The 12298-nt window shown below is 38.8% G+C and overlaps 1 protein-coding gene across 1 annotated transcript; it reads right to left on the bottom strand.

Annotated features, from left to right (window-relative positions):
- Positions 1 to 407: 407 nt before the first annotated feature.
- Positions 408 to 6689, bottom strand: PYY (peptide YY). The gene is made up of 4 exons (XM_075278666.1): positions 6441 to 6689; positions 4520 to 4707; positions 2765 to 2848; positions 408 to 841 (listed from the first exon to the last, which is right to left on the bottom strand). Exons 2-4 carry the CDS (start codon positions 4705 to 4707, stop codon positions 814 to 816), a joined length of 300 nt encoding a protein of 99 aa, XP_075134767.1. The 5' UTR covers positions 6441 to 6689; the 3' UTR covers positions 408 to 813.
- Between the last annotated feature and the right edge of the window lie 5609 nt (positions 6690 to 12298).

Below are 12298 nucleotides of genomic sequence, written 5' to 3'. Positions count from 1 at the left end.
AGCTTGGTGTCATCACTGGGCATTGAGGGAACACTTCTATACTGTGAACGGGGATGTTTCTCAAAACCAAGTCATGACACCGAGCTGTGAGACCAGCCCTACAGATATCTCTGCAATGGGGAAGATATCGGCAAAGCTGAACATGCGCTTAATTCAGTGCACCATCAACTTTGCTATGGTGTATACCACTGTCTACCTTAGAGGACATGAGAGCTCCCCTTTAAGATGAAGTCACTTGAATGGAAATGAGCTCTAATACCTGACACTTCCCATGTGGTGCAGTTTCTGGGTTAATAAGCAGACCTTTATTTCTAACCCTAGCCAAACTCTTTAAATGAATTTGTACCCCGTCCAAGTGTTTCATGACTATAGTAGTTGGTAAGGGGCAAACTACCTCTATTGCCTGGAATCCCAGATCATTCTTAAGACCACCAATAATGAAATTGTCCCAGATTGTAGAGTAAAATAAAAATACAATGGACAGTCACACACGGATTACTCAATCTCACTTCCATTAACTTGCTTTTATTTCTGGACACAGTGGAATTCTCTGTCAAAACATCACAGACTGCATGTCATGGGAGAGACAGCTCTGGTAGGATGGTGTGCACACATAACACGCACACATGCGTGTTCTCTACACCGCAGAAGGGTGGCACCGTCCACTCTGCACACTCCCCGCGGGCGGAGAGATGAGATACAGGAACCAGTCAAAATGCAAAATGGCATAAAAATAATTGATACGTTAAAAAGAAGGGAGGATGGGAAAGCAGTCACCCAGGGAAGGGGGTGGGAGAGGAAAAGGTCCGAGGGTCACCAGTTGTAGGAGGAGTCATCGTACCTAAGGAAATAAAAAATATAAGATTGACATTTTTCCATAACATAGCCATATTTTAATATGCAGATGTAAATACTTAAAAAAAATAGCAATTTTAAAGATTTTCTCTACCCATCTTAGTGGTGACAGTCTTTTGTTGTGATCAGCTGCCATTGGATTTGACTAGGAATACAAGAATTTCCTATTAGTCTGGGACTTGTCAGAAACTCAGCCATGATTTCCTTATTGCGGACTGCAACAGTGTGTGCAAGGGCAGACAAAGGCAGCAAAGGACTGTATGGGATATGTATGGGCCCTTTCCCTTGTAGGTCACCCCCAATGACAACGTTAACAATCTATCAGTAACTAGGAGCTATGTAATTCACAAGTCCTTTATATCCAATGTAATAAACAGTAGGAAGCTGATATTTGGTGGACAGTGGGTTCCCTTATCGCTTGGGTCACACATGTGATATGTCCGCCCCTGCATGAGAAGATAACGCAGCCACAATAAGGAAGCAATGACTGGGTTTCTGACAAGTGCTAGACCATAAAAAGTTCCTGCATTCATGGTCAGATACATTGGCAACCAATCCAAGATAACAGACCGTCACCATTAAAATGGTTAGTGAAAATCTTTAACACTGCAAAAAATATTATTATTTATGTTATATTTGCAAATCTTAACATTATTTATATTGGTAATTTTTAACCTTGTCCACAGCTTTAAATCTGGTTATGCTTAAGTATAATATTGTTCTAATAAATTTCTAATAAATAAATTTAAAGGGGCTCTATCATTGGGAAAAGTCATTTTTAACTAATCACATCCTTGCATAGCCTTTAGAAAGACTATTCCATACCTACCTTTAGTATGTAAATTGCCTCAGTGGTTTTTGAATGAGCCCATTTTTATTCATATGCTAATTAGCTTTCAGCCAGCACAGGAAGTTCCCAGCAGCACTTGTCTCTGCTATTCTCTCCTGTCTGTGTGTGCAAACAGGAAGCAGGAAGTCATCATCAGCAGCCTGTGCTGTACACACACATAGGAAAGAATAGGCAGAGGGTGCACGATGAGACTTACGAGAGGCTAATTAGCATATGAATAAAAACTGAGGCGATTTACATACAAAAGATACGTGTGGAATAGCCTTTCTAAAAGCTATGCAAGGATTTGCTTATCTAACAATGACTTTTCCCAATGATAGAGCTCCTTTAATGTTTTAAACCTAAACCCTATTCCATCTGGTGCATTCTCATTTTAGCTCCATTAGCTTTCATGTTGTATTTGATTTGTGCTTTAATGATGTCATCAGATAAATGAGGGTTAGGATGTGTGGAAGACTAAGCCCATATATGAGACAGCTAAGATAGTTCATATACCGAATAGGTGCTACATTACATAGTGTTCATTGCTAGGGCAAGGGGACAAGTGTAACACTAATACAGTGATTTCCAATCTAAGAGCTTTAATGACTTGTTGGAACTGGTAATTTCACAATACAGTGAGAATCGCAGGTTGGAAGCCACACCAGAGTGTAAGAACATGGCTGCTTTCTATAAAATCAGTGCTATACCCATCCATAGGTTGTGTGTGGTGTAGCAGCTCAGTGCAGAAGATGAAGATATGACACTGACAAGTAAGTACTAAACAATTATTTGAAGATTTAGAAAGTCTAAGATATAAGGATCTACTGATGTTAAAAGAAGGCACCAAGATGTCGACTCTCATATTTATAAATCCAGGTATATTTTTAGGACAGCAACAAGATTACAGAAAACATATACTACAGGTCTGAAATGCTCATTGAGATGAAGAGCTGGCCGAGCTGTTTGTTATCTGGTATCCATTTGGATCTACATTATAGCCCTATACTGTGACAGGACTATATATAAAGTCCATACGGGTTACTGTGTTACTATATCTATAGGTATCTTTTAACTCACCGTGATCTGCTGTTGTGATTTCCATTGTCTCCATAAAGAAGGTCAGAAAGCAGACTGTCAGCTGGACTGTCTCTCTTTCCATATCTGCTCAGAAGATATTACACATAAGGATTTATTGCACAATACAGTAATAATGAGAGGGTTACAACTACATAGTACATAGTCTTCAGATAATGTCCACATACTTGTCATATAGAGTAGACATAACAATTTACAACCACAAGACTGCTCATGTATTTGCTGCTGCCGCCTATGTAATATCTCATTTGTCTCTGTTCTGTTCCTTAAGGGCCCCTTCACACTACTGATATGCTGCCTGATTCTGAACGTTAAAACACGGTCAGAATCAGCGCGTATAAAGTAGATCCCATTCATTTCAATGGGGAGCCAGCATACGAGCACTCCCCATTGAAATGAATGGGATCTGCTTTATACGCCGCTGATACTGACTGTGTTTTAACGTTCAGAATCAGGCAGCGTATCAGTAGTGTGAAGGGGCCCTAAGACTCTGTCCCCTGGCCAGAACATCATCCCATGAACACAGGTCCTGACTTACACATTAAACCCAATATAAGCATATTCAGGAATCAATAACAGTAAAATCCATGGCCTTAAACATTTTGTGGTCCTCTTTTACTTTTTAGGGATAGACGGCCCTGATAAATGTTCAGCTTCCTTTAATGTCTCCCTAATTTTAGTGGAAACAGTGTAAGGGTGCATGGACACAATGTAACGCGGCGCTGATTCTTGCCCAATAACACATGTAAGGATCAGGGCTGCAAAACAGAATCCCATTGATTTCAATGGGTTCCGTTTAGCGCACGTAACACATTGAAATCAATGGGTTAAAAACCCTCCCATTGATTTCAATGTGTCACGCGCACTAAACGGAACCCATTGAAGTCAATAGGATTCTGTTTTGCAGTGCTGATCCTTACATGAGTTATTGAGCAAGAATCAGCGCCGCGTTACATCGTGTGCATGCACCCTAAGGCTAAAGCCCCGCGTTGTGGAAACACACCTTTTTTTGTTGCAGATTTTGCTGCATTTTTTCAAGCCAAAGCCAAGAGTGGTTTGATCAAAAGGGAGAAGTATAAGAGTGGGGTCTTAGTGGGGTCTTAACCGAACAGTGTTTATACCATGAAGTATGCCAATAAATATGTTGTGGCCAGTTATTCCATGCTATTTAATAGTAAAATATGAAATGTCCCATATACATTGCACTCTTATCCTTAGCATTATTGTCACATTATGGTGTCATATGTGTTTTTTGTGCTCTGGGCCTGTCATATAAGACAATTTAGTATCATTATAGGACAAAAAAATGCTGAAAAAACTCAAGATAAAAAAATTCCCCAAAACACAATGTAAAATACTAAACAACACTAGTGCTTTATATGGATTTTCTTTTAAAGAAAAAAGCACTGTGCAAAAACTATGTGTGCAGATAGCCTTATGCCATATATCCCTTATAGCGGGTCTGCAGGAGGATTGAATTCTTGCCACTAGGTTCCTCCATGGCAGATTGCTGGTGGTCTCAGTATGGGATGCTCTGTATTTAGTTTAACATTGAGGGACCCCTTTTAATAAAAAGTGATTATCCAGAGTAGCCCACCTTCGTAGTAGATGTAAACGGACAAGGATTTATTCTATTTTCAAGATTAATGCATAAAAATGTGGAACATTTCAGAAAACATTCAAGGCTTCAACACTCTATATAATAGTTAAGACACATTTTTTGAAGTTGTCACTCACCTTTGCCTTGTCACAAGGTTGATATAATGCCTCAAAGCTGTCAGATATTTATTTATTTCCTCTGGGGAAGCATCTTCTCCAGGAGATTCTGGTTTTGGTGGATATCCCTCTACTATTGTCCCTAGACATATTAAGACACACACTGCAACAGCCACCATCATTGGCCACAGCTTCAAAGAGGTTACCATCTGGTGGAACAAGGAAACGGAGTGAACTTACCAGAAAACCTGCTCATATATTTAACATGCTCAGATGACATTTGATGTCTTTAGTCTGTGTAAGGGCATGCTGGGAGCTATAGTTTTGCAACAACCAAGAAGCTTCAGGCTGAAGACCATGATATTCTAAGTATGAAGTATGCCCCATATGGAGGAACTGAGCAGCAAAAAACTTATTGCTAGTATTTGGTTGACCACAATGTACAAAAACTGGATGTGACTGTCAAGTGAAGCGATCAATAAATGGCAACTGTAGTGTTGTAGAAAAGTAGTAGACTCAGTGGTCAATGGAAAGACTAGACAAGTAGACCTCAACAATATCTATACAGAAGAAACCTTCAAAGACTACAGATATTTCCTTTGCCTTTGCTCTGATCAAGAATATTTTAGATGTTCTACCATTTAATGATACAATAAAATGTCTCCAATCTGGCAGTGATTAACCAAGAATGTCTGAAATTTCTGCACAAAATGGCAACATCTTGGAATTCCCCAATCTTGTAAAATGTGACTGTCCAATAAGCCAGAATATCTGAAATGTTATTCTCAGTGCTACTGATTTTAAGGATTTTACTGCATATGTATTCTTCCTGAAAACCTCCAAAATTGTGAGAAGTCCTCTGAAGAAATACTTCAAATAGTCATAGCATTAGTAATCAATGAGATCAATAAATTGATTCCCTATCAAATATTAGACAACAAGTGTTGCTGTGGGCAACTTCTCTGTTACTTACTTAATACATATTAACTAAGTATTGATAATAATTATACATTCACATTTACCAAATCCGGTTCTATACAGTACAACTGCACAATATGTCATAATACCATAAGCATAACGTTACCACTATTACAAGTCCAGAGGTGCTTGTGCTGTTCCTGTTATTCCTCCTAGAAATGTATGAAAAAGTAATGATAAGAATGTCCCAATTCTCCATCTTAAAGGGGTGTGTCGGCACTGTCATCCCTGAGAGGACAATGCCCCTCCATAGGGACACACCCCTAATTGGTAGCACTCAGCTGTCAGGTTATGCCTTAATTTCTAGGAGGAATAACAGAGGAACGTCACACTGGGTGAGGGAAAGATCTAGTTCTAAGAAAGTTCTAAGAAAAGATGATTTAGAATTGTTATTTCATTGGAAATATAAGCATTAACTAAAACAGACATGCCAAATTTACAAGAAAAGGTAGATAGTAGTCCCTTGTATCTAAATGTCTGAATTACCAATACTAGATAAAATTGTCAAAGCCTTTTTGTCATATTAAGAACTGCTCTAAATTCTTCATGCCATCACTTCCTACAGAAGACTAAGCCATGCACTGTAATGGCTTCTTCTCGTATACCAAATGTAGTGTCTCTTCAATAAGAAGTTATAGAGGTCTTCCTCTTCTCAAGTAAGTCCTTACATGGACAACATGTACAAAACAATAGATATAGAATAACTTGCTCAATCACAAGGGTATACACAAAATGTACGGTCAGCTTTATATTTCTAAGCTAAAGACATCTACAGTATAGATAAAATATACACACCCTCTAAACTATTGTAGCCTGAATGCCAATAGGATGAGTTACAATCCCTTCAAGATAACTAATAAGACCATGGCATAGCATAACCTAAGAAAGAAGTAAGCCATTTACTGAGAAATACATGAATACTATGGACCGGACTACCGGCCATACATAAGATTGTTCTACTTACTGTGTGATGGAAGGAAGGGACTGTGCAGGCAGGTGAAGATGCTCCAAATATTCTCTCTCTCTTTGCTGGCAGCTAAGGAGATTCTGCTTTGTCTTGTGATCCCTCTGTGGGTTTATATCTCTTGTGATAGCAGGAGAATAAGTCAACTCCTCCTCCCACTCAAACTTTCCAGATCCATCCCCTATGACCAGACACTCAGTCATTTCTGATTGATCAATGAGAAGGCTATTCTGGTATCTTGTATTGGGCAAAAAAGGGGGGTACAAATCTAGAAAGAGGTATAGTGGTGAGATATGCGTGGGTGAGGAGTGGACTGTCTATTAACCTTCAGGTTTGGGGAGTAAACTGCTTTTACAACTCAATTATTTTAGCATTTTATCATTGGAGATAGGAGATAATTAGTTAATGTAGAGGTTCCATGTCGGAGAGCAATGCAGAGACATTCGCCTTTGTTTGTTCATGGACAAATTAGTGACTATGCTTGTATTGGTTCATTACTTCTAAAACACTATCAATCAGTATCAGCAGCATCTGCATCTCGGCCATTGTCTGCAGCTCTTATGTGCCATTATAGTCACTATGTATTTGTCATTTTTCGTAAATTTGAAGTTTCCATGATTTTCATGAGGTTCAGCATCCGATATCAGATACACTGTATTCACAAGTAAAAAAACGTGTTTTAAAAATGTAATCTAGCTTCTTAATATATCATCTTTCCAACATATTCTATTACTCCATATAACTTTACCTATACCTCCTCTTATTAAGTCATATATCCTCTCCCTATATCTCCTCCTATTACTCCATATATCCTCCCCTATATCTCCAGCTAGTAGTCTAAATAACCTCTCCCTACATTTCTTCCTATTACTCCATAAAACTTCTCCCTATATCTTCTCCTATTACTCCATAAAACCTTTCTATATCTCCTCCTATTACTCCACATAACCTCTCCCTATATCTCCTCCTATTACTCCATATAACCTCTCCCTATATCTCCTCCTATTACTCTATATAACCTCTCCCTATATCTCCTCCTATTACTCTATATAACCTCTCCCTATATCTCCTCCTATTACTCCATATAACCTCTCCCTGTATCTCCTCCTATTACCATATAACCTCTCCCTGTATCTCCTCCTATTACTCCATATAACATCTCCCTATATCTCCTCCTATTACTCCATATAACCTCTCCCTATATCTCCTCCTATTACTCCATATAACATCTCCCTATATCTCCTCCTATTACTCCATATAACCTCTCCCTATATCTCCTCCTATTACTCCATATAACCTCTCCCTATATCTCCTCCTATTACTCCATATAATCTCTCCCTATATCTCCTCCTATTGCTCCATATAACCTCTCCCTATATCTCCTTCTATTACTCCATATAACCTCTCCCTATATCTCCTCCTATTGCTCCATATAACATCTCCCTATATCTCCTCCTATTACTCCATATAACCTCTCCCTATATCTCCTCCTATTACTCCATATAACCTCTCCCTATATATCCTCCTATTGCTCCATATAACCTCTCCCTATATCTCCTCCTATAACTCCATATAACCTCTCCCTATATCTCCCCCTATTACTCCATATAACCTCTCCCTATATCTCCTCCTATTACTCCATATAACCTCTCCCTATATCTCCTCCTATTACTCCATATAACCTCTCCCTATATCTCCTCCTATTACTCCATATAACCTCTCCCTATATCTCCTCCTATTACTCCATATAACCTCTCCCTATATCTCCCCCTATTACTCCATATAACCTCTCCCTATATCTCCTCCTATTACTCCATATAACCTCTCCCTATATCTCCTCCTATTACTCCATATAACCTCTCCCTATATCTCCTCCTATTGCTCCATATAATCTCTCCCTATATCTCCTCCTATTGCTCCATATAACCTCTCCCTATATCTCCTCCTATTACTCCATATAACATCTCCCTATATCTCCTCCTATTACTCCATATACCCTCTCCCTATATCTCCTCCTATTACTCCATATAACATCTCCCTATATCTCCTCCTATTACTCCATATAACCTCTCCCTATATCTCCTCCTATTACTCCATATAACCTCTCTCTATATCTCCTCCTATTACTCCATATAACCTCTCCCTATATCTCCTCCTATTACTCCATATAACCTCTCCCTATATCTCCTACTATTACTCCATATAACATCTCCCTATATCTCCTCCTATTACTCCATATAACCTCTCCCTATATCTCCTCCTATTACTCCATATAACCTCTCCCTATATCTCCTCCTATTACTCCATATAACCTCTCCCTATATCTCCTATTACTCCATATAACCTCTCCCTATATCTCCCCCTATTACTCCATATAACCTCTCCCTATATCTCCTACTATTACTCCATATAACCTCTCCCTATATCTCCTATTACTCCATATAACCTCTCTCTATATCTCCTCCTATTACTCCATATAACCTCTCCCTATATCTCCTCCTATTACTCCATATAACCTCTCCCTATATCTCGCTATTACTCCATATAACCTCTCCCTATATCTCCCCCTATTACTCCATATAACCTCTCCCTATATCTCCTCCTATTACTCCATATAACCTCTCTCTATATCTCCTCCTATTACTCCATATACCCTCTACCTATATCTCCTCCTATTACTCCATATAACCTCTCTCTATATCTCCTCCTATTGCTCCATATAACCTCTCCCTATATCTCCTCCTATTACTCCATATAACCTCTCTCTATATCTTCTCCTATTACTCCATATAACCTCTCCCTATATCTCCTCCTATTACTCCATATAACCTCTCCCTATATCTCCTATTACTCCATATAACATCTCCCTATATCTCCTCCTATTACTCCATATAACCTCTCTCTATATCTCCTACTATTACTCCATATAACTTCTCCCTATATCTCCTCCTATTACTCCATATAACCTCTCTCTATATCTCCTCCTATTACTCCATATAACCTCTCCCTATATCTCCTCCTATTACTCCATATAACCTCTCCCTATATCTCCCTATTACTCCATATAACCTCTCCCTATATCTCCCCCTATTACTCCATATAACCTCTCCCTATATCTCCTCCTATTACTCCATATAACCTCTCTCTATATCTCCTCCTATTACTCCATATACCCTCTCCCTATATCTCCTCCTATTACTCCATATAACCTCTCTCTATATCTCCTCCTATTGCTCCATATAACCTCTCCCTATATCTCCTCCTATTACTCCATATAACCTCTCCCTATATCTCCTCCTATTACTCCATATAACCTCTCCCTATATCTCCTCCTATTACTCCATATAACATATCCCTATCTCTCCTCCTATTATTCTATATAACCTCTCTCTATATCTCCTCCTATTGCTCCATATAACATCTCCCTATATCTCCTCCTATTACTCCATATAACCTCTCCCTATATCCCCTCCTATTACTCCATATAACCTCTCCCTATATCTCCTCCTATTACTCCATATAACCTCTCCCTATATCTCCTCCTATTACTCCATATAACCTCTCTCTATATCTCCTACTATTACTCCATATAACTTCTCCCTATATCTCCTCCTATTACTCCATATAACCTCTCTCTATATCTCCTCCTATTACTCCATATAACCTCTCCCTATATCTCCTCCTATTACTCCATATAACCTCTCCCTATATCTCCCTATTACTCCATATAACCTCTCCCTATATCTCCCCCTATTACTCCATATAACCTCTCCCTATATCTCCTCCTATTACTCCATATAACCTCTCTCTATATCTCCTCCTATTACTCCATATACCCTCTCCCTATATCTCCTCCTATTACTCCATATAACCTCTCTCTATATCTCCTCCTATTGCTCCATATAACCTCTCCCTATATCTCCTCCTATTACTCCATATAACCTCTCCCTATATCTCCTCCTATTACTCCATATAACCTCTCCCTATATCTCCTCCTATTACTCCATATAACATATCCCTATCTCTCCTCCTATTATTCTATATAACCTCTCTCTATATCTCCTCCTATTGCTCCATATAACATCTCCCTATATCTCCTCCTATTACTCCATATAACCTCTCCCTATATCCCCTCCTATTACTCCATATAACCTCTCTCTATATCTCCTCCTATTACTCCATATAACCTCTCTCTATATCTTCTCCTATTACTCCATATAACATCTCCCTATATCTCCTCCTATTACTCCATATAACCTCTCTCTATATCTCCTCCTATTACTCCATATAACCTCTCCCTATATCTCCTCCTATTACTCCATATAACCTCTTTCTATATCTTCTCCTATTACTCCATATAACCTCTCTCTATATCTCCTCCTATTACTCCATATAACCTCTCCCTATATCTCCTCCTATTACTCCATATAACCTCTCTCTATATCTTCTCCTATTACTCCATATAACCTCTCTCTATATCTTCTCCTATTACTCCATATAACATCTCCCTATATCTCCTCCTATTACTCCATATAACCTCTCTCTATATCTCCTCCTATTACTCCATATAACCTCTCCCTATATCTCCTCCTATTACTCCATATAACCTCTCCCTATATCTCCTCCTATTGCTCCATATAACCTCTCCCTATATCTCCTCCTATTACTCCATATAACCTCTCTCTATATCTTCTCCTATTACTCCATATAACATCTCCCTATATCTCCTCCTATTACTCCATATAACTTCTCTCTATATCTCCTCCTATTACTCCATATAACCTCTCCCTATATCTCCTCCTATTACTCCATATAACTTCTCCCTATATCTCCTCCTATTACTCCATATAACCTCTCTCTATATCTTCTCCTATTACTCCATATAACCTCTCTCTATATCTTCTCCTATTACTCCATATAACATCTCCCTATATCTCCTCCTATTACTCCATATAACCTCTCTCTATATCTCCTCCTATTACTCCATATAACCTCTCCCTATATCTCCTCCTATTACTCCATATAACCTCTCCCTATATCTCCTCCTATTGCTCCATATAACCTCTCCCTATATCTCCTCCTATTACTCCATATAACCTCTCTCTATATCTTCTCCTATTACTCCATATAACATCTCCCTATATCTCCTCCTATTACTGCATATAACTTCTCTCTATATCTCCTCCTATTACTCCATATAACCTCTCCCTATATCTCCTCCTATTACTCCATATAACCTCTCCCTATATCTCCTCCTATTACTCCATATAACCTCTCTCTATATCTTCTCCTATTACTTCATATAACATCTCCCTATATCTCCTCCTATTACTCCATATAACTTCTCTCTATATCTCCTCCTATTACTCCATATAACCTCTCCCTATATCTCCTCCTATTACTCCATATAACTTCTCCCTATATCTCCTCCTATTACTCCATATAACATCCCCCTATGTCTTCTGTCATTACTCCATATAACCTCTCCCTATATCTCCTCCTATTACTCCACATAACCTCTCCCTATATCTCCTCCTATTACTCCATATAACCTCTCCCTATATCTCCTCCTATTACTCCATATAACCTCTCTCTATATCTCCTCCTATTACTCCATATAACCGCTCCCTATATCTCCTCCTATTACTCCATATATCCTCTCCCTATATCTCCTCCTATTACTCCATATAACTTCTCCCTATATCTCCTCCTATTACTCCATATAACATCCCCCTATGTCTTCTGTCATTACTCCATATAACCTCTCCCTATATCTCCTCCTATTACTCCACATAACCTCTCCCTATATCTCCTCCTATTACTCCATATAACCTCTCCCTATATCTCCTCCTATTACT

This window comes from Leptodactylus fuscus, chromosome 6 (genome assembly GCF_031893055.1).
Source record: "Leptodactylus fuscus isolate aLepFus1 chromosome 6, aLepFus1.hap2, whole genome shotgun sequence".
In the NCBI taxonomy this organism is placed as follows: Eukaryota; Metazoa; Chordata; class Amphibia; order Anura; family Leptodactylidae; genus Leptodactylus; species Leptodactylus fuscus.
This window is presented reverse-complemented; position numbering and strand designations above follow the sequence as displayed.